At 43.2% G+C, this 23,017-nt stretch overlaps 1 protein-coding gene across 2 annotated transcripts in view; it reads right to left on the bottom strand.

Annotated features, from left to right (window-relative positions):
* LOC139323660 (adhesion G-protein coupled receptor G1-like) overlaps positions 1-23,017 on the bottom strand; it is a 79,179-nt gene that overhangs the window by 17,169 nt on the left and 38,993 nt on the right. The window contains exons 2-7 of one of the 2 annotated variants that reach the window (XM_070953096.1): positions 10,828-11,009; positions 8,323-8,751; positions 7,252-7,308; positions 6,156-6,294; positions 4,522-4,666; positions 2,924-3,052 (exon numbers count right to left, since the gene is read on the bottom strand). In XM_070953096.1, coding sequence (XP_070809197.1) covers positions 2,924-3,052; positions 4,522-4,666; positions 6,156-6,294; positions 7,252-7,308; positions 8,323-8,751; positions 10,828-10,867 — 939 coding nt within the window. In that variant the 5' untranslated portion in view covers positions 10,868-11,009. The remainder of the gene's footprint in view (positions 1-2,923; positions 3,053-4,521; positions 4,667-6,155; positions 6,295-7,251; positions 7,309-8,322; positions 8,752-10,827; positions 11,010-23,017) is intronic. The other variant, XM_070953097.1, reaches the window with a different exon arrangement.

Here is a 23,017-nt window from a genome sequence, read left to right as displayed (position 1 = left end):
TACATACATAGTTGATTTCAACTGCACACCTCAACATTAATTTGGGACACACGTGATATGTTTTCCATAAAGACTTTTTCACTTGTGCACTTTAGTCACAATCTATGGGCACTGTGTTCTACACTTTCTTCCCAAGCACTATAGGTAAAGGTAAGGTTCCCCTTGCACATATGTGCTAGTCGTTCCTGACTCTAGGGGACGCTGCTCATCTCTGTTTCAAAGCTGAAGAGCCAACGCTGTCCGAAGACGTCTCCATGGTCATGTGGCCAGCATGAACCCAGTTCCCTTCCCACCAAAGGTGGTCCCTATTTTTCTACTTGCATTTTTTACGTGCTTTCGAACTGGCAGAAGCTGAGACAAGTGATGGGAGCTCACCCCCATTACGCAGCACTAGGGATTCGAACTGCTGACTTTTCGATCGACAAGCTCAGCATCATAGCCACAGAGCCACCGTGTCCCTTAATCCCAAGCACTATGCAAGCCCACAATTTGTTACTCAGCAGAAATTTGCTTGACGTTGAGAAACCTTTCTCTTCTAATCTGCAATACGGTTGGCTTGCTCGATCCTCAGACATTTTGTCTTTACAACAGTAGTAACTGTTGTCATTGCTTTTTCTTTTAGTCTTTGTTTCGCTCTTTTTGTATTTTTCCTACATGATGCGGAAAACAATACAGGTAAAACGTTTTTTGCAGAAAAGTTCAAGGCCAGCCCTTTTATGGCTTAGGATGCCAAGCCCAATTCGATTTATTTTTCATAATCAGAGAATGCAGTAGGACATTTTTGTAGCTAGATTGAATGTGTTAAAGGTAAAGGTTCCCGTTCCTGACTCTAGGAGGCGGTGCTCATCTCTGTTTCTAAGCCGAAGAACCAGCACTGTCCGAAGACATCTCTGTGGTCATGTGGCCGGCAAGACTCAACGCCAAAGGCCCACGGAACGCTGTTACCTTCCCACCAAAGGTGATCCCTATTTTTCTACTTGCATTTTTCTACCTAGCATTTTCAAACTGCTAGGTTGGCAGAAGCTGGGACAAGTAACGGGAGCTCACTGGTTAATTGTCATTAAACAAATGTTCGTAAATTGATGACCATGTATATTTGAATAACTAAACTAAATTCCTTGTAACCTACCATACAGTATATACACAGCAAGGGACTACTAGACGGTTAGACACAGGGGTGGGCTGCTGGGGATTCGCAGGGGTTCAGGAGAACCTCTAGCTAAGATTCTGTGCAGTTCGGAGAACCCCCAAATCCCACTCCTGGCTGGCCCCGTCCACCCCACACTGCCCCTTCCAGGAGTCCCCACGCAGCCCATTTTGGATGCAGGTAAGTGCAGGGTGTGCGTGGAGGCTCGGGGATGGCGGAAAACGGGCCTACTAGAAGTTTGGGAAGTCCGGAAACAGGCCCGTTTCAGGCCTCCAGAGGGTCTCCGGAGCCTGGGAGGCCGTTTTCGCCCTCCTGGAGGCTCGAGGATGTCAGGGTGACAATTAATCCCATTCTGCTTTTGGGTAATTGCACCTTGATTTAGAGAAATGGATCGTGACCTTTCCTTGAAGTATACATTAAGAAAATAAACCCGAAGATATATTTTCTAAGAAAAACTCATTTATTTGTTATAAAGAAAATAAAGCATCTTACTAGCTAATTAATTACATCTTGGCAAAGTTTTCCCGGCCACCTCTCCTGGCCGGAGAACAAAGAAAGAGAAGAAAGTGAAAGAATGTGGACATGCGCAGTTAGCTTAGAGATAAGAACTTGGCAAGCTACGGTAAGTCTGAAAGCTCAAAAATAAGAGCTCATCTGGTAAATACAAAAACGCAGTGACAGAGGAAAGCCTCCAGAGCCCGGGGAGGGCAAAAATGCCCCCTCCCCGCCATCGTGCAGGAGGCTGACTAGGCCACACCCATCATGCCATGCCCACCCAGCAACCAGGCAGAGACCCCCTTGCTAAAATTTTTGAAGCCCACCCCTCGTTAGACCTATGTGATCTGGGAAGCTAAGCTGGGTCTGCTCCGTTCAGAATTTGGATGGGAAACAACCCAGGAGTCTTAGAATTCCAAGGTAGACTGGGAACTCAGGGGGAAAAAAGGTTGCAAAAGAAAACAGCGGCAAGCCATTTCTGTCTTGTTATGAACAAAGCTTCAACACATTCAGGACTTGAGCTCACTCAAGCTGAAGAAGAGTTTACCTCCTGTGGAAACATTTCTCAAGCTGGGGTTCTTGCACCAGCTGTGAACTTTGCAACAAACGCTTTCCTAAAAGCCTAATTTTGCTGATGCGAGTGAAAAAAAAAACCTGCTCGGTTTCGTAATAGATGAGGTTTCCATCTGACGTGGAAAAAAAGAATACCACACAACCCCCAAAAAGCAAACAGATTCCAGCATGTGCTGCTAAACATTTCATAGTTTTGGGTGCAGATTCTGAAATGAGGAGATGTAGGTTTTCTCTGATTTTAGACTGAAACACTTTTAACGCAGCTGTTCGCTTTTATTTGATGCAGAAAAGTTAATGACTGACTTGAAGGAACCTTCAACAGCCTAAAAACATCTGCTCTGAACTTGCTTTGAACATCAGCTGCTCTCGGCGCACCACTCAGTCAAAATAAATTCATTTCCTAAGTTCCACCCAATGCTTTACTTTTTTTTTTTTTAATTTGATTTATATGCCGTCCTTCTCCGGAGATTCAGGACAGCTTACAAGGCGTTAAGCAATAGCCTTCATACTTTTGTATATTTATACAAAGTCAGCTTATTGCCCCCACAAACTGGGTCCTCAATTTACCTACCTTAGAAAGGATGGAAGGCTGAGTCAACCTTGAGCCTGGCGAGATTCGAACCTGCAGTAATTGCTTTACTTTTTAAATATGCAAAGGAATCTGTGCCAAGGGCAACAAACATTCTTCCCTCCCCACCAATCATTTACCTTAAAGAGGGTCTCACTTGTAGCCGACAAAACCACAACCTTCATTTCCCCACTCTTGAAGCCGTCTCTGGTTTTCTCAAACACTTTTTTGGGCAGGTTAACTTTGAACTTATGGACGATTTTGTTCTCCTGCAGAAAGAAAACAAGCGCAGCTTTACAAAAGAGAAGTAGGAAATCTTACTTTGTAGGGCAGAGAATTCATAATGGTTCCCCAACCTACCTAGACGTCTTTATTAAGAGATGCATGTTGGGTATAATGCCGAAGGGTTATGACAAAGGGACTACATATCTAGTTTTGCATGTCCTAATAGCAACAAGGATTGTATTTGCAAAATATTGAAAAAATGAAAACACTCCCATCAGATGGGGATGTAATTTGGAAAATGTTACAATTGTGCTGAGATGGACAGACTGACTTTAAAAATAAAAGACAAAGAAGACACAGAACATTACTTGATATGGAATAGATTTTTATGAGTGGTTAGAGATAAGAGGTAGAAATTAGATGAAGAAAGATTATTGCTACATATGAATTAAGTATAAAGATGGTTTATAATGATAAATATGCCGATATAATTAATAGAATTATAAATAAGCCAATATGAAGAGAAATTTAGCCAAAACTATTCTGTTATACTATTACTATCGTTACCAGTATATGTGTTAATATTTCTTTTTTTGTCTTTTCTTTATTTTTCTTTTATAAATGATTGTTGTGGCCCGTACGTGGCCTGTGCAGCTAGTAGCTGATTCAGACAGCGAGGAGGGTGATGTGGTGCTACGCCAGCAGCTTGTTCAGCTGGCACTCGAGTCGGACAATGAGGAGGCTGGAGAAGATGTGGTGCCAGAGGCGGGGATTCAGCCAGGGCCTTCAGAACCTCCAGAAGCTCCTTTAAGTGAAGAGGACGAAGAAGAGGAGTCTCTTCTCAATGCATGGGCGCGCAGAGCTACCAAAAGGCAGGAGTGGCTCCTCAGGAGGAGGTCTCCTCGAGAGTAAGGCTTGGGGCTAATTGGCCACTCCCTGAGCCTATTTAAGGAGGAACGCCGACTGAAGCAATTTGCAGGGAACAACTTCGTTCACATACTTTTGTGTCTTGTCTTGCTTATCTTATCAGCTTCCTGCAAATTGCTTCTGGGCATTCTGCCATCCACAGTAAGCTTTCAGTTATTATTCTTTGAATTCTTGGCGGCTGTTAATGCAGTTAATTAACAGCCATTGTTGTAAAAGACTGGTTTATTTAGTAAACTAAGGTTTGAACAGACCTTGTGTGTGCTGCATTCTTTGGGGTCCATAGCTGGGGCAGAACAATGATATACCCTGACAATGCACTGTATTCAAAATGTTTATGAATAAAAATAAATAAATAAATAAATAATTAAAAAAAAAGATGCAGGAAGAGAGAGATTTAAAATGGATTTGTTTTCAAGGCACAGATGGTAATAATAAATAACCACGGAAATGCATTCAGGTTGTCTTGCTGACACATTCTTTCACTTGCAAACTGATGACTAAAACGGGGCAGTGCAAATGTGCAAGAGAAAAAGAGAAAACAGAGCAAAGTGGAATTTGACAGACATCATTTGGATGCTCGACTCACCTTCAGTGAAACCTCAATGGGCAGGTTTTCAGGAATATCGGGTGAGACTTTCTGGATATTTGCATGCATTACTGTCCCCTCAAAAGTCTTATTATCTTCCTGGAACTGCAGTTCGCCCAGCTTCGACTCCAACTGGTGCAGGAACCTGTTGAGGATGGGAGAACTGGATGTAGCTGGAAATATTTTGCCCCAGACATCATGCCACAGGTCTCCAGATGCTACTTCTGGAGCAGGGGTCGGCAACCCACGGCTCTGGAGCCGCATGTGGCTCTTTCATCCCTCTGCTGCGGCTCCCGGTCGCTGCCACAATTTTGAGAGGAGCTTCCAGTTGGGGGTAAAAGCACGGTGTGTCAGGAGGAGACTCTATGGTAAGGGGCAGGTTTTCCGGTCACCTCCACAATTAATAGGGCTTTCGGTTAGGGCAGTAGAGGAAAAAGGACGCCGCGCTAGGAGGAGACTCTATGGTGGGGGAACCGGACTTCCGGTTGGCTCCAGAATTGAACCGGGGGAGGGGGTCTTCCGGTTAGGACCTTTGTGGCTCTTTGAGTGTTTAAGGTTGCCGACCCCAGTTCTGGGGTCTTCATTAGCTCATCCGTGACCAAAATCACCCACTACATTGAACCATCATATATCTGGGCTAACCGAGAAGGATGGACCGAGCTCTTGTGATTCATAAACCACATCTTAGGTTTCTGTGTGAATCTGGCTGTCAATGCTTCGACCATTCATGATTCAGGCAAACCATAATTAAACACAACGTGCGAATCACAGCTTGTTTGGTCCTCAAGACTGTGCAAGAATTTGCTCTTAAACCATCTCTGAGTTTTCCAATCCATCAGTCAGAAGGTCCAAACATCTGTGCATTTGATTCATACGCAGCTCCTGTTTCAAACCTGGTTTGTAAGAAGTACAAAGTAAGAAGAGATAAAATATCTCTTCTTACTTTGCAATATAAAGGTAGTCTTATGGTATACTGGTAGCCCTTGACTTACAACCATTCGTTTAGTGACCATTTGAAGTCACAACAGCCCTGAAGAAAGTGACTTACAACCGTTTTCACTCAACAACTTAGCTATCTCTTACTTAGCAATGAACATTTTGGCTTCAGTTGCGGTCGTAAATCGAGGGCTATCTGTACTTACGACCGTAACTGACCACCCCATTTTGGCTCCCAGGTAAGTGCAGGGAGGTCTACTAGGCCCAAAATGGGGCATGGGGAGTGCGGCGTGCCCCCCGTGGCCCATTTTTGCACCCAGGAGACCTACTAGGCCCAAAACGGGGTGCAGGGGGGTGTCCCCCCGCGGCCCGTTTTCGCTCCTAGGAGGCTGCAGGGAGGCCTACTAGGCCCAAAATGGGATGCGGGGGATGCATCCTCCCCCAGCCAATTTTTGCTCCCAGGGGGGTGCAGGAGGCCGAGTGCTGCCTGTCACACTCCTGGCCACGCCCACCATGGCCACGCCCACCCAGCCGGTCAGTAGGGCAGAGAACCAGTTGTTAAATTATTTTAATCCCACCACTGAAAGCATACCTCGAATCACCCCGCTCCATCTCACTCCTTTTTGCAGCCAATACACAGTGCCTACTTTTTTTAAATATAAATGAATAAGAATGTAGGTTGGCTGCCAAATACTCACAAAAATGGATCTTCCGGAGGCCCGTCTTCATCACCGCTAAGACGTGTTTCTAAGCTCTTCAGTTTTAACTCTGTTCGTCTCATTTCTTCTTCCACGTTGCTGATTTGAACTGTTTCCTTTTGGTCTCTTTTCCCAAAATCTAAAGAGCAAAGCAAACCAGCAAAGTCAAATAAAAGGACCTCATTGTTTGGCTGTTCCTGGGATAACCCACCACCACGGCCAGCTCGTCACAGGATAATTCACCATGGCCAGTTTGCCCGGAAGAAACTCGCCGCAGGACAATTCAACCATTTTATTTCATGATTTAAAATAATTAAGAAATTATTTTAATGCTGGTCATTCACGTTTCATTTTGTCCCTCCTTTTGCAAATTTTTTTATTTAATGATTCCATTTCACCATTTCTTTGATTTCATGTAATTTTTGTCCTGTGGCAACTTATCCTGTGGCGAGTTGGCCGCGGTAAACCGGCCGTGGCAAGTTGACCATTGCAAATTGGCAGCGGTGAGTTGGCTATAGTGAGTTATCCCACTCCAGTTCCCGCTAGGTGGAATTCAAGCTTTCTAGTGCTCACGCTCACTTCCTGAAACGGTAGGAAACGGCATTGGCTAAAAAAAATAGTAATCAACATCTTGACGACTATAGCCGTTAATTGTTGGTTTTTTAAGAACGGTTTTAATTCCCAGGGTTGCACCCTGCAGTGTCTGATAAAATATTTAACCCCGACTATGACTAAGGTGGAATAAACTGTGCAAACGTATGAGTTTTTGTACCGTTTTGATCATTTGTTCCAATCTGCTTCTCTGAATGTGCACAGTAGATATGAGAGGCTAAGCAATCTGTCAGAGTGTGCACAGCATGACTACTATAGTTTGAGACAACCCAGGAGCAAAATACAGTACACAGAGGTTTGTTTTACAAACAGTGGTTTATATACAAAACTTCTATATACAGACGTACAAGTGGTAGGCACATACCAGTGGTGGGTTCCTCCCAGTTTGGTCCGGTAGCGGTGACGTTATGACATCACCGAATCGTTTCTCTTTGTTCAGGAGCTGGGCCCTCCCACCCACCCACCCCCCGCGCGTTATTCTTACCTTTTATTTGGCCCCGCCCCCAATCTGTTTGCTGCCTCCCGAGTCCCAGCTGATCGGCTAGAAGGGAAAAAACTGTTTAAACTCTTGCCACGGGGGTTCAAAGGGCCGCCCTACAGCTGATCAGTGTTAAAAGGCAGTGTGGTGGTAGACCGGTGCCTCCAAAAACAAATGGGTAAACCAGTAGAGCTCTGCAAGCAGTTAAAAGCCTGGTAGACCAGTACCTCTGCTAAATCCTAAAGAATTGTCACATGACCGTCAAACCACGCCCACAAAATAAGCCATGCCCACAGAACCAGTAGTAAAAAATTTTAGAACCCACTCCTGGCACATACCAGACAAGCAATCATTCTTCAACTCTACACAGAGAACTACAATGCAAATACACAAGGGAAGAGAGAGACGCCCTCTAATGGCGTTGCTGAAAACACTCTGACACAATCTATTATTCTTTTTAATATTGTGAGTCTCCCAAATGATTACGGTGAGATGAGCAGCCATAAAAATCTAACGAACAAGCAAGCAAGTAACCTCCGGGAGCTGCATTCACACAACCTACTAAGCACAACAAATTAAACGAATGTATTTTTTTACCTGTGAAAACAATACAAGTTTTCTACAGCCAAGTATAGATAGTTCTCGACTTACGACCACAACTGAGCCCTAAATTTCCAGTTGCTAAGCGCGACCATTGTTAAGTGAGTTTTGCCCCATTTTACCACCTTTCTTGACAATTTGTTAAGTGAATCACTGCAGTTGTTAAGTTAATAACACAGTTGTTAAGTGAATTGGGCTTCCCCATTGACCTTGCTTGTCGGAAAGTCGCAAAAGGGGATCTCACATGACCCTGGGATACGTGAACCGTCATAAATATGGGTCAGTTCCCAAGTGTCTGAATTTTGATCACATGACATGAGGATGCTGCAATGGTCACAAGTGCTTTTTTTAGTGCCGTTGTAACTTCCAACGGTCACTAAGCGAACAGTTCTAAGTCGAGGACTATCTGTAATGTTCAACAGTGAATGCAAATGTTATATTGCCTTTCGCTTTCCATCCCGTTCTGACGCAACTTACCTAAGAAGCACTTGTATCCTGTCATGCTCGAAAGGGAGTGATTGTCAGGGCCATTGCTGAAGTAGTAGGAGATGTTGCTGAGTAAATCTGGCCCATCTTTGCTCCCCCAGCAGGTGACATTTAGAGAGGAGAATGAATAATTAGCTTGGTTACTCAGCTGGTAAGTATGACTGATGCCATAGGTAAGATTGAATAGATGGTCATTCTGAAACCAGTAAACGCAGAAGCGGTAAGGCCCCAACAGCGAAGGCAAGGCCCAGGATTGCTGAGGTCCCGGTGGAAACGGGGCACTGATATTAAGTCCGTCAGCTCCATTGGAGATAGTAATGGCGTCCCGCTGGGTTTCATAACGGATGTGGCCTTCAACCGTTTGTCTTCGATCAGCACAGAAGCGGAAGTCCTCCTTGTAGCTGCTCACCCCATCCACTCCTGGACCGCACCCCCGCAAAAGAGAAAAGCAAAGAATTAGGATCTGAGGCAGCGGTGAAATGCACTTACCTTCACTACTGGTTCGGGAATGTGAGCGTGCACTTCTTCTGCGCATGCGCAGAGGATCAAAAACAGGATGTAATGACGTCCCGGCAGGTGGGCGGAGCCTCCCGCCACTGGCACTACCGGTTCGCGTGAGCCAGATAGATCTGGCCGGACTTCACCGCTGATCTGAGGGATCTACCCTAAGATCTACGAGTTTTTGCAGTTAATGCTACGAAAACAGAGAAGCATTCATTCCAGAAAAGCAGAAAAAAATACTCAGGGAAATTCTACAGGTAGTCCTTGACTTACAACCATTCGTTCAGTGACCGTTCAAAGTCACAATGGCCAAAAAGGTAATAAAATTGGGTGTGGCTCACTTAAGCAAGGCTTAGCAACAGAAATTCTGGACCCTTTTGTGATCATAAGTCAAGGACTTCTTGTATGAGGTGCAATAGAAATAGCACTTAGACTTATATAGAGCCCTGGTGGCGCAGCAGACTAAAGTACTATTAAGTAGCACCAGCTCCCTGCAATTACTGTGAGTTCGAATCTCACCAGGCTCAAGGTTGACTCCATCCTTTCTAAGGTGGGTAAAATGAGGACCCAGTTTGTGGGGGCAATAAGCTGACTTTGTATAAATATACAAAAGGATGAAGGCTATTGCATAGTGCATTGTAAGCCGCCCTGAGTCTCCGGAGAAGGGCGGCATATAAATCGAACAAATAAATAAATAAATAAATAAATAAATAAATAAATAAATAAATAAATAAATAAATATAGCGCTTCAGCGTGTTTTGCAGCCCTCTCTGAGCAGTTTACGGAGTCAGCATATTGCGCCCAACAATCTGAGTCCTCATTTTACCAACCTGGGAAGGATGGAAGGCTGAGTCAACTGTGAGCTGGTCAGGATCGAATTGCTGGCAGTCGGCAGAGTCAGCCTGCAATACTGCATTGTATTCACCACGGACAATCACTATGTTTCATGAAGTTCATTTCAGAGAAGGAGAGAAGCAGATTTGTGAGTATTCCCCCCTCCTCCGAAATCCAACCAAGGGGGGAAAGAAAGAGGTTGCATAAGATTGCCACATTGGTGAAAGAAGAAACCAACTTTTTGGAAGAACTCTCCGTTGACATAGAATAATAGAGTTGGAAGGGACTTTGGGGGCCTTCTAGTCCAATCCCCTCCTCAAGCAGGAGACCCTATATCATTTCAGATACAAGATTGTCCAAACTCCTTTTGAAAGCCTCCAGTGATGGAGCACCCACAATTTCTGAAGACAATCATTCCATCGTTTGATTGTTCTCAATGTTAGGAAATTTCTCCCTAGTTCTAGGTTGCTTTTCTCCTTGGTTAGTTTCCATCCATTGTTCCTCATCTTGCCTTTTGGTGCTTTGGGAAATAGTTTGACCCTGCTCGTCTTTGTAGGAGCCCATCAAATATTGGAACACTGCTATCATGTCTTACCTAGATGTTCTTTTCATTAAGACTAGACATACCAAATTCCTGTAACTGTTCTTCAGATGTTTTAGCCTCCAGCCCCCTAATTATTCTTATTGCTCCTCTCTGCAATCTTACAGGAGTTTTTAACGCTACAGATTAATAGCAAAGGTATTGTCAGGAGCCAAGGCGGTTCGAAACAATACAGGTTTATTGCATGCCAACATTTTCTACAGGAATCTGAACTACTAATGGTCAAAGCAAATTGGTGGTAGATAAGAATCAGCGGAATTCAAGGAAAGGTGGACTCTTGTGACCATGAAGGGACTCGAGACTGATGGTGTATTTGACCTTCCCTCAAGCTCAGCCTGGTCATCTCTTACAGATATTTTCCCACTATTAACTCTATTCCTTCACCTACCACCAGCAAAGGCATTAACCATACATGATGGGACCAAAGTCCAAAGAAACTGGGAGTTACCAGGTTTAGCAAGAGGGGTGTGTATCATGATAAATTCACCGTAGAAGAGATGACGTAAGAGATTCTGATTCTCCATGAATGGAGAAAATAAAATTAAGAGTGTTTATGTTACCTTGGAGCTGGAAGAAGGCAGAAAGAAGGTAGAAGAGCATCCTGGGAGATCTGGTCTTGGGTTGAGGGATCTAGCAAAGGCTTAACGTGGCAACTGTGATCTTCTGCAAGACACTCTTCTTGAAAATGTGGGTCTTCTGGGAGCATCTGCAATCCTGGAATTAAAATCCCATCACGGTGTTTCTGCAAAAGAATGGTTGAAAATGGAAGAACTTGTCAATTATTTTCATGGTTTATAATTGGGTCACCCATAGGATGCTAAAAGGTAAAGGTTCCCCTCGTACATATGTGGTAGTCGTTCCTGACTCTAGGGGGCGGTGCTCATCTCCGTTTCAAAGCCAAAGAGCCAGCGCTGTCTGAAGACGTCTCCGTGGTCATGTGGCCGGAATGACTCAATGCCAAAGGCGCACGGAACACTGTTACCTTCCCACCAAAGGTGGTCCCTATTTTTCTACTTGCATTTTTTACGTGCTTTCAAACTGCTAGGTTGGCAGAAGCTGGGACAAGTAAAGGGAGCTCACCCCGTTACGTGGCACTCGGGATTCGAACCGCTGAACTGCCAACCTTTTGATGTTCCCCCGTATGATCATGGTGATCACTTGATCATACGGGGGAACCATCAAAACTTCCAATCTGGGTCGTAAGTTTCTTTTACGGATTGTTCCTAATTTTAAACCGTTGCTAGGAGACCAGCTGTGAGTCAAGAACCCACCTGTACAGTATATTTATATTTTATTTTAGCCCAGAACTTGAGTAGGTACAGTTACATTTCACAAACTTCAGTTCATTAACTTTCTTTTTCTGTAGAAGAGCTGGCCAACCTGGGGGTGGAATGAAAAGGGGGAATCAGCCTAGCATCCTTACGTAGTCACAAGCAAATTAGGTCCAGCACCCTTTGAGTGCCATTGGCCCTTATCTAACCAGGTGTCCACCGTTAGCTGAGAAGATTCCTGTTGCACAGGCTTTAGCAATAAATCAGTCTTTTAATTGAACCTTCATGTGTGGACCTGGTCTTTTGCGCCTGACATTTTCTCTCTTTTTCTTCTTTTTTTTTTTTTCTGGATTAAAATTTGAAGCTCATTTCAAAACAAAATAATATATTCCAGACCACTTCCAAATAAGGCTGTTTAGCTGCTGTTAGCCGCAGCACAGACTAAATTGCAGCCAGCAGCCCTGCCCCAACCTACCAGGGTTTCTCCTTCTCTCAACGGCATCACCATTGAAATGTTGGCAAAAAGGGGGTGAGCATTGGTTCCCCCCTGAGAAATAAGGGGCTCCCTCTGCACAAAAAACCTGCATAAAACCTGCACCATAATTCTTGCATCAAAACGAGCTGGAGACCCCCTGTATTTATTTATTTTTATTAAGGGAAGGAAGCAAGCAGTGTGAAATCTTCAGTACCCAGCATCCGATGTGTGGCAAGAGATTAATGCAAACCGCATTTTTCTTTTTAAGAACTTAAAATGCCAAGGAATGGTTTCCCCATTTGGGGCCTGAGTCAGCCGTGCACGGAATGACCACCCTGGTCCAGATGAAGTTGAGTAGTTTAAGCAGAAACAGGTGAAGGAATCATTTCCAGTCATTGTTATTCATCTTGCCTTTCCCAGTTAAGACAAGGAAGGTTTCCACTAAGTTGCAACCAAATCCTGCTCAAACAGCCCAATTTGGAGACAATTAAAATCTGAAATGAACCAGGACAATGATGGCACGCCAGACAGAAGTCACAGGCAAACTGGGTTTCATTTATTTTGATGAGAAAAAGAAACCAAAAAAAAAAAAAAAAAGGATTTTCCAGCCCTGAAATGAGGAGCTGCACTCCATTATTATTATTTTTTCATATGTCTTGGTGGGATCAATTGTGCGTTCATCCTGATCTATTTGCTGTGTGGAGAAGCAAGAATAGTCTAGTAGTCAAGGCATAGGGCTAGAAACCAGGAGACTGTGAGTTCTAGTCCTGATTTAGGCATGAAAGCCAGCTGGGTGACTTTGGGCCAATTACCAGGAGATGGTGAGTTCTAGTCCTACCATTTTATGTACACTGACAGCATATGCACCAAAGACAAATTCCTTGTGTGTCCAATCACACTTGGCCAGAAAGAATTCTATTCTATTCTATTCTATTCTATTCTATTCTATTCTATTCTATTCTATTCTATTCTATTCTATTCTATTCTATTCCATTCCATTCCATTCCATTCCATTCCATTCCATTCCATTCCATTCCACTTCCTATCCTATCCTATCCTATCCTATTCTCTATTCTATTCTATGTTATGCTATGCTATTCTATTCCATTCCATTCCACTCCTCCACATCCTATCCTATCCTATCCTATCCTATCCCACTCCATATCCTATTCTCTATTCTGTTCTGTTCTGTTCTGTTCTGTTCTGTTCCGCATTCCACATCCCCCATCAACCTCTCACTTCTCCAGGCCTTGGTGGGCCCAAGAGATCATTGCAACTATGCTAAGAGGCAAGTCCTGTGTCCTTCTTAAAACACTCCCAGCTTCCCCTGGGAAAGAAACCCCAGGAATGTGTGGGAGAAAGAGCAGATAACCAGCAGTTCGCACATCTCAAGGTTTGGTCTGAGCAGCAGATTACAAACTGTTTCTTCTTCTTAGCCAAACTGAACGGTCTGTTTTCCTAAATATAGCTTTTAAACCGAAAAGAACAGCAGAAAGATATAAAGAAAACCCAAAGGGGATATTTCTGAATAACTGGAAACGATTAGAATCAAGACATAAATGGAATCTAAGAGCAGATTTAGAACAGTTAAAAGGTAAAAGCCGTCAGGAATTAATGAGATTTACAGGAAGATACGTCAATCAGAATAGGTTTCCCACTTTGACTCAAACCGTTGCAGTTTATAGCTTGAATTTAGTATTTTAGGATGTGTTGACGGGGTTTATTTGTTTAACAAATTTCTATACTGCCCATCGCACTTGCATGATTCAAATAAATCAGTAAAATCATATAAACACCATTGTTAAAAACAAAGTAAAAAAAAAAACAGATTAAAAGTTATTTATTTTCTTTATAAAATATATTGGTTGGCCATATCTTCCCACAGACTTAAAAAGGACAATTGCAATGTTAAAAAAAATAATATTCGTGAGATTTACCCTTGCTAGAAATTCCGATTTAGTTTCCCAGAGCAATATATTCAATTATTCATAATTAACCAATGGCATGCTGGAAAACAGTGTCGGCTGGCGGCCCCCAGGGGGAGAGCCTTCTCTGTGGGGGCACCTACCCTCTGGAACGAGTTGCCCCCAGAGATACGGCGGATCCCGGATCTGCGCACTTTCCGCCGTGCCTTAAAGAAATTTCTGTTTCATCAAGCCGGGCTGACCTGACCTAACTTTTTTAATTGTTTTAATTTTAAATTGTTAAATTATGGGTTTTAATATAAGGGTGTTTTAATTGTGGGCCAAATTAATTTAATTCGATTTTAATATTGTTTTAAATTTTGTATTTTCTGTATTTTATCTGCGGGCTGTTCACCGCCCCGAGTCCTTCGGGAGAAGGGCTGTATACAAAGACAATAAACATAAACATAAACAAAAAGGATAACTTCCTGGACATTTTTAACCTGTTTTGTTCACTTGTTTTTGCGTTACTTGTTTAGTCCCTTGGTGGGATTAATCCGTGCTGTTTGAGAGTCTTCTGTAAAATGTTAAATTTAGCATTTCTCAATCTTGACAGTTTGAAGATGTGTGGACTTGTTAAATTCCACAAGTTGACAAGGTGAGAAAAGAAAGAAGAAAGCACATCAAGGGTAGAACATGGAACATAGAATAAAAAGATTGAAAGACGACCTCTTGGAGGTCTTCTAGTCCGGTACCCTGCTTGAGAAGGAGACATACCATTTCGGACAGATAGTTATCTGGTCTTTTCTTGAAAACCACCAGTGATGGATCCCCCACAACTTCTGAAAGCAAGCCGTTCTACTGATTAATTTGTCTCACTGTCTGGAAATTTCTCCTTAATTCTAGATTGGATCTCTCCTTGATAAGTTTCCATCATCCGTTACTTCTTGTCCTGCCCTCAGGTGCTTTGGAGAATAGGTTGTCAACCTTCTTCTCTGTGATAGCCCCTCAAGTACTGGGACACAGCTGTCATGTCCCCTCTAATCCTTCCTAGCTATTGACTGAATTTCTGGGACAGCTACAGTATGGCTGTCCCAGAAAGCTGTGGCTCTGGAGCTGCATGTGGCTCTTTCACCCCTCTCCTGCAGCTCTCTATCACTCAAAATATGTGTCACAACCACCAATGTGTGACACCTGCCAGCACGCAATTTGTTGAGCTTTTCAACCCCCGGTGGGCCAACCATGGATAAATCCAAGAAAAGAAAAGTTTCAGAAGAAAACAGAACATTTAATTCAACTTCACACTATTGTCCTTCATGGCATGGGCCCGGGGTACTTGCAGGACTACCTCCAACCGGCCTCCCACCGCCCAGTGCGCTCACATAGGACTGCCCTCCTCCGGGTCCCATCGGCCAGACAGTGTCGGCTGGTGGCCCCCAGGATGAGGGCGTTCTCCGTGGTCGCACCGACCCTCTGGAATGGTTTACCCACTGGGCTCCGGATGGCCCCCAACCTCCGCACCTTCCACACCGACCTAAAGACATGGCTCTTTCAGCAAATTCCCTGATCTGCCATGCATTTTAATTTGGGGGATTTGGGGTTTTAAATCGGATTTTAACATTTTAATTCTATTTATTGTTGGGTTGTTTTATTCTGTGAGCCGCCCCGAGTCCCTCGGGAGAAGGGCGGCATATAAATATGACGATAAATAAATAAATAAATAAATAAATAAATAAATAAATAAATACTACATATGCTAGTTTCGTGGCCGCTCAAGAAATAGTCAGGCACAGGAAGGGTTTTGTGGCTCCCGTTGTTTTTTTTTCTCTGGGAAACGGGTCCAAATGGCTCTTTGAGTGTTTAAGATTGCAGACCCCTGCCTTTGCCGCTCTTCATATTGATTTAGCCTCCAGACCAGTGGTGGGTTGCCCCCAGTTTGGACCAGTTCTATAGAACCGGTAGTAAAACCAGCGGGAGGCTCCGTCCACTGACCCTGACGTCATCCGAAGCGATCTGCGCATGCACATAAGCAAGGCGCAGGTGCGAGCAAAGCAAGTGCACACACGTACGATCCCATTGCGAACCGGTAGTAAAGGTAAGTAGAACCCACCCCTGCTCCAGACCCCTTATCATCTTTATTGATTTAATTAGGGGAGAGCCAGATCGATTCATCCTCACCCATGAAAGCTCAGGAGATCTGGGGACCATCAGTATCACTCTCTCAGGGCTATTTCCTGTAGGGATAAAAATATGACTAGACCCCTACGAATTCTGCCTTGAACTGCCAGAGGTCTGCTATAAAATAGTAATAGCAATAGCACTTAAGACTTATATACCGCTTCATAGTGCTTTTACAGCCCTCTCTAAGTGGTTTACAGAGTCAGCCTCTTGCCCCCAACAATCTGGGTCCTCATTTTACCGACCTCAGAAGGATGGAAGGTTGAGTCAACCTTAAGCCGGTCAGGATCGAACTCCTGGCAGTGGACAGAGTCAGCTTGCAATACTGCATTCTAGCAACTGCTCATCATAGCTGGCTGGCTGGCTGGCTGGCTGGCTGGCTGGATAGAAGGGCAATAGCACAGACTTATATACTGCTTCACAGTTCTTTACATCCCTCTCTAAGCAGTTTACAGAGTCAGCCTCTTGCCCCCAACAATCTGGGTCCTCATTTTACCGATCTCAGAAGGATGGAAGGCTGAGTCAACCTTGAGCCTGCTGAGATTCGATCTGCCGAACTGCTGGCAGCCGGTGATCAGCAGAAGTAGCCTGCAGAACTGCACTCTAACCACTGTGCGCCACTGCAGCTCATAACAATAACAATAATATTAATAATAACAATAATAATAATAACAACAAAATCTTGTGGGACTTTAGGATTCAGACTGACAGGCACTTGGTCCACAACACACCTGACATAACAATAGTTGAAAAAAAAAAAGTATGGTTCATTGACATTGCAATACCTGGTGATGCACGAATTGAAGATAAGCAGCAAGAAAAAATCACAAAGTACCGGGACTTGCAAATTGAAGTTGAGCGACTGTGGAAAAAGAAATCGTGTGTTGTCCCGATTGTAATTGGAGCCCTTGGAGCAATACCCAAAGGGCTACCCTGCTATTTAGAAATTCTAAATTTGCCGGACTTGAACATTTTGACTCTACAAAAAACCACCTTACTCGGAACAGCTTACATCCTCCGACGATACCTTAACAGTTCCTAGGTCCTTGGTTAGGACTCGAGCTGCTGAGCGATTAACCAGCCTCAAAGGCTGTGAATCTCACTAAAGATTAACCAATAATAATAACGATAACAATAATTACAACAATAACGATGATGATGATGATGATGATGATGATGATGATGATGATGACGACGACGATGATGATGTTCCCCTATCTTTCTTTCCCTTAGGAAACATAAAGTGACTAAATATAATCATAAGAAATGAAATAATGCATTATTTGGAGGGGGGAAACCAAAATAAAGCTCTAACCACGTACCTTTTGTAACCGTAATCTACAGCTGGCAGGAAGATATGAAGAAAAAAAAATCAGTTCCTTCAACGGTTATAGCCAAGATTGGCATGGGAGACTTCACAGTTGCCTCCGCTGTGAAGCCAAACCTTTGCACCCACCTAATCAAAACTGAAATCTTTGCTGGGTGCAATGGGGAATGTGCCGTTTCATCGGAGGTGAGAAAGTCACATAGAGGTACCTCCTCCCCCAAGCAAATCAAATGCACCACGCGGAGGAACGCGTTCACATCAGCATCGCTAGCTATCGAACGGTGTGAGAAAAGCTGTCACAGAGGATAGTGTGGGTCCCAAAGTGGGAAAGATGAAGGTCGTGGTGTTTTCTGCCACAAGTTGGGCTTTCTAGGGCATGATGTCAAGAAACATCGTGGAGCCCTTTGAAAGATAAAGAGGTTGTCGGAATTTTGGAAGTGAATTTATTTTTGTCGGGCAGTTGGGCTGAAAGTACCAAATCAGTCAAGGCAAGTTAAAAACAGGAGATCTAGTCCCAAACAAAAATCCATCTGCATCTTCAGCATCTCACCCTCTGAAGTCCTGATACTTGTTAGAAAAAACGGGGGGGGGGGGAAGGAAAGACAACAGCAACAGTCAACAATACCATGATATCTTCCAAAGACAGACAATCGGAACTGAAATGGGAGATAAGGAGAAGAGAAGGAGAAATCAAAGGATAAGTAATATAAACACAGTTTTCTTTCCCTAGGCTACAGCAAAAAATCTCCAAACTTGGCAACTTTAAGACTTGTGGATTTCAGCTCCCAGAATTCCACGGCTGGCTAAGAAATTCTGGAAGTTGAAGTCCACAAGTCTTAAAGTTGCCAAGGTTGGAGACGCCCTAGGTTTCAGTGCAGTTTAGCTCCAGAGCCACAAAACAAACCTAGAAAGAGTTGACACACAAAGATTGACAAGAGACTTCTGAGCAACATAAAACTTTGCCTTGAACCCGCCATTTCTTCCCTGGCTCCTGGAGATTAGCAGATCTTTGTAGGACTTCTCCACCCAACCATAAAAACTCCACTGCTGAGGCAGGATAGTTCAAATAATGAAGCTGCAAAGCTCCACCATCTTTCAAAGCCCAAGTACCTTGGAGACTCTGGTTGCCTGGTGTCTCTGTGAAATTGTTAAGCTTGGAAGTTCCTCCTGACATTTAACAGGAATCTATGTCACTTCAAGCCATTATTCCTGCACTGCAGGGACATACTCAGGAAGGGTAAAAAAAAATTACAGTGGTGGATGCAACAATGCAACTGAAGTTGTGCCTCTTTTTAATCAGTGTCCCAGTTCACTAAAACCCGGATTTCAATTTCATGGTCATACCTACCTTCTTTATTCCCCACCCCAACCTTCCCTATTTATTTATTTATTTATTTATTTATTTATTTATTTATTTATTTATTTATTTATTTATTTATTTATTTTATTTCTATACCGCCTTTCTCCCGTAGGACTCAAGGCGGTGTACAGTCAAGAAAAATATAGATACACAAACATCATAAAATTGCTAATTAAAATTATTATTATAACATAGTTTGACCCAATTAAATAGAACCTAAAATTAGATAACATTTTAAAAATCATTCACATGTTCATATGTTTAGCCCCGCCTGTTGGAACAACAGGGTCTTGAGGGCACAGCGGAAAGCACGGAGATCAGGGATATTCCGTATCTCCTAGGGCAGTTCATTCCAAAGGGTTGGAGCCCTCACAGAGAAGGCCCTTCCCCTGGGAGTCGCCAGTTGGCATAATTTGACTGACGGTACCCTGAGTTGTCCCTCCCTGTGAGAACGAACTGGTCGGTGGGAGGCTATTGGTGGCAAAGGACGGTCTCGTAGGTACCCAGGTCCTAAGCCATGGAGATGGATGCCTCTAGTGCAGAAAACAGGCATTGAACATCTTTTGGAGACCCCTTCAAGTACTTGAAAAGTACTCCTAGTCTTTTCCCAACTAGACCTGTCTCGTTCCCTCGGCTTCTTCTCTTGAGACTTACTTTCCAGCTTCCTGACCATCTTCACTTCTGCATCCGCTCCAGTTTATTTGAACTTTGCTCAAAATGGGGCTTCAAGAACCAGACTCAACTTTCCAGATGAAGTCCCAACAATATGCAACAGAGCGAAGGGATTACCTGAAAAGTTGGCCTTTAGTTAATGCAAGCAACTGAGGGTTTGCCTCAACTTCTGCCTTTTCTCTGAATCTCCCACACTCAGCTGCTGAGGATAAAACTGGGTTGCACAAAACCAGTTACTACGACAATATCACACAGCGGACATTCCTGTTTTGCACAAGAGCTTATCAGCTCATGGACCAGATGCATCTCAGCCTACTTTGGGCTACCGCATGACGGGTTTTGAAAGCTGGAAGGAAATTCGCTTTGGAGCTGATTTTTTTTTGTTGTTGTTCAAGTCTACTTCCTTCCTAGACTTTTCTAGTAATGTTATTATCTCAAAAATCAATTTTGTACAAGAAAAATTATGCCATGATGACTACAGGAAAAAAACCGTGCAGGGGATGAGAAATAAGAAAAGGAACATCACAGAATAACAGAGTTGGGACCTTGGAGGTCTTCTAGTCCAACCCCCTGCAAAAGCAGGAGACCCTATAATGCTTGTCCAGTCTCTTCTTAAAAGCCTCCAGTCCAGTGATAAAGCCCCCACAAGCCGTCCCACTGGTTAGTTGTTCCAACTGTCAGGAAATTTCTCCTTAGTGCTACTGTAGGTTGCTTCTCTTCTTGATTAGTTTCCATCCATTGCTTCTTGTTCTGATGGAGGTTGACTTTGGCAACCTTCAAGGAGGGGAAGCCAATGGAACATTATAGCAGAGAAGAATTGCTATTTGGGGGCCCACACAGATTCTCAGTTTCACCCGACTTGAAAAACCTGTTTTATTTCAAAAGCTTAAATAGGAAGCTGTCTAGCCACAAAACATCCTATTCGCTGTTTCTCAACCTTAGCAACTTTAAGACATACTGGACTTCATACTGGCTGAGGAATTCTGGGAGTTGAAGTCCAGACATCTTAAAATGTTTAAAGTTGAGAAACACTGAGTATTGCCTTTGGCCCCAGGAAGATGGAGAAGCAGAAGTCCATCGTTCCTGAATATGTGCATAAATATCCAAGGGGCAGAGTTGAAGGACATTGAGAAAACTCAGTTAAATTTCTTTTTTTCCCCCTTAGGCAGGGATTAATTAGGAGCCCTGGTGGCGCAGTGGTTAGAATGCAGTATTGCAGGCTGACTCTGCCAACTGCTAGAAGTTCGATCTTGACCAGCTCAAGGTTGACTCAGACTTCCGTCCTTCTGAGGTTGGTAAAATGAGACCCAGATTGTTGGACCCAGATTGTTGGAGTGCACTCAGACGGAAGTCTGAGTCAACCTTGATACTCAGACTCTGCAAACCACTTAGAGAAGGCTGTAAAGCACTGTAAAGCAGTATATAAATCTAAGTGCTATTGCTATTGCTACAAAGCCAGGGCAACCAATGCCGTAGACATGTGTGCAAACCTTTAACTCCATAACTCTCCAGGTGATAGCACTGATAAATTGTTCTCAATGTCAGGAAATTTCTCCTTAGTTCTAGGTTGGAAATCTGTATTCCTTATGATTCTGCGTTCTTTAGTTCTGCATTAGCAGAGACAGTGAACAAAGGCTGAGTCAGTGGGATCCCATGCCATAAAGTAAGTGGCATTCATAAGCTTACCACCCCAAACCTTTAAAAACAAACAAACAAACATTTGGAACCAGGTCTACAGGTCTTAGTCTGACACTCACTTCCCTCATTGTGAGAACAATTAATCAATGGAACAGATTGCGTCCCAGAATTGCTGGTGCTGCATCACTGGAGGTTTTCAAAATTAGACTGGACAACCATTTGACCTAAATGGTATAGGGTCACCTGCCTTGAGCAGAGGGCTGGACTAGAAGGCCTCCCAGGTACCTTCCCATCCTATAATTCAGTGTTCTATATTCTATTGTTGAGAGATTTCAACCAGCTCTGATTAAGCACGTTGTAAAAGTTTGCTTCCAGTTCCAATCCAAGGTATTAGTTTTGACCTATAAATCCCCATATGGCATGGGATCAGTTATTTGAGGGGGTTTAGCCGGGATTACATTTACTTGTCCCATCAGATCCAGAAGGAGAGAAATGGTGGAACCCATCTGCAATGGAGTTCCATCTGAAGGGACCCAGGAGAGGTGAGGTTAGCCCCAACCTTCATGGCCTTTTAGAAAACCCTTAAAACATGGTTTTGTTTTTTATTTTCACCAGACTGGAAATCCCCTGACAGCAGAGATTCTACTCATTGGTTGACCACGTATGACATTTCATTAATCCTTCACAATCTTAGCCTTATTCATTAATTCAATCGACTTAATGGCTTTTACAATATGCTTGAATTGTTGATTTTATGATACACGGCCCAGAATCTCCTTGGGTGAGATTGACCGCCATATAAATGTGATAGGTTAACTATATATTTAATATTACATGTCTTAACAGCAGTGAGGACTGTATTCGCACAATATTGGAAAAATGAAGAAATACCACGAGACGAAGAGATAATTAGGAAGGTACTAGATGGTGCAGAAATGGATAGACTGACACTGAAAATTAAACAGAAAGAAGACGCAGAATATTATCAAACATGGAATGTATTTTACCAGTGGTTGGAAAAAAGGGTGAAGATTAAGAATATAATCTGTATTGTTAAGCAAATTCAATACCCAAACAACATGATTTTTATTAAGCACTAACAAATGTAAACAACAGAAAATTAATAAAATTTATTTAAAAAAATAAATGTGATAGGTTAATTAATTAAATGGTTCAGCCTGCAAAGGAGAGCCAGCTTGGTGTGGCGGTGGATGTTAAGGATATTGGTGTTGTGTTACCAACCAGCAGAGTAAATGCACAAGGAAACATTGCTGAGAGCAATGAATAAGAGATATGCAAACTGGTTTATCAAAAGCTTACTTTATAGTGAAAAACAGTCTCATAGTCTTTAAACAAATTCCAAGTCTTTGCCAGTTAAAACAATCCAGTAGTTACAGATATCTTCTTACCAAACAAACATTAGTTGGTTAGAATAACAAACTCACTCTGGTTCACAAACCACGATGGTAGCAGATCCATCAAACGATGATAGCACAATGGTTAGCAACTCCTCACACTATGGTAGCATATCATACTCTGGTAGCATATCATATCAGCTTCATCATCAAACTGAATACCTTACAATACCTTGCTTAAACCTGTGATTATCTAATTACAGCATGACTCAGCATTATAATGATTCAGCAGTAAAGCCTTAAAGTCACACAATACATATTCATATTAAAGTCACAGAACACATATATTGCCTGGACAACTTGTTAGGCTCAAACCATATCCTAACAGTGGAGATGTTTGACTAGAAACCAGGAGGCTGTGAGTTCTAGTCCTGCCTTAAGCACAAAGCCAGCTGGGAGACCTTGTGCCAGTGACTCATACTCAGCCCTAGGAAGATGACAACAGAGGTAAACCACTTCTCGTTCAGTGGCAAAAAAAACTGCAGGGAACTGACCAGGAGTCAAGACTGA

Source organism: Pituophis catenifer, unplaced genomic scaffold, assembly GCF_029215685.1.
Source record: "Pituophis catenifer annectens isolate HBS135680 unplaced genomic scaffold, rPitCat1.0.hap2 SCAF_13, whole genome shotgun sequence".
Taxonomy (NCBI): domain Eukaryota; kingdom Metazoa; phylum Chordata; class Lepidosauria; order Squamata; family Colubridae; genus Pituophis; species Pituophis catenifer.
Note: the sequence above shows the minus strand (reverse complement) of the source record. Positions and strands in the feature narration are given on the sequence as shown.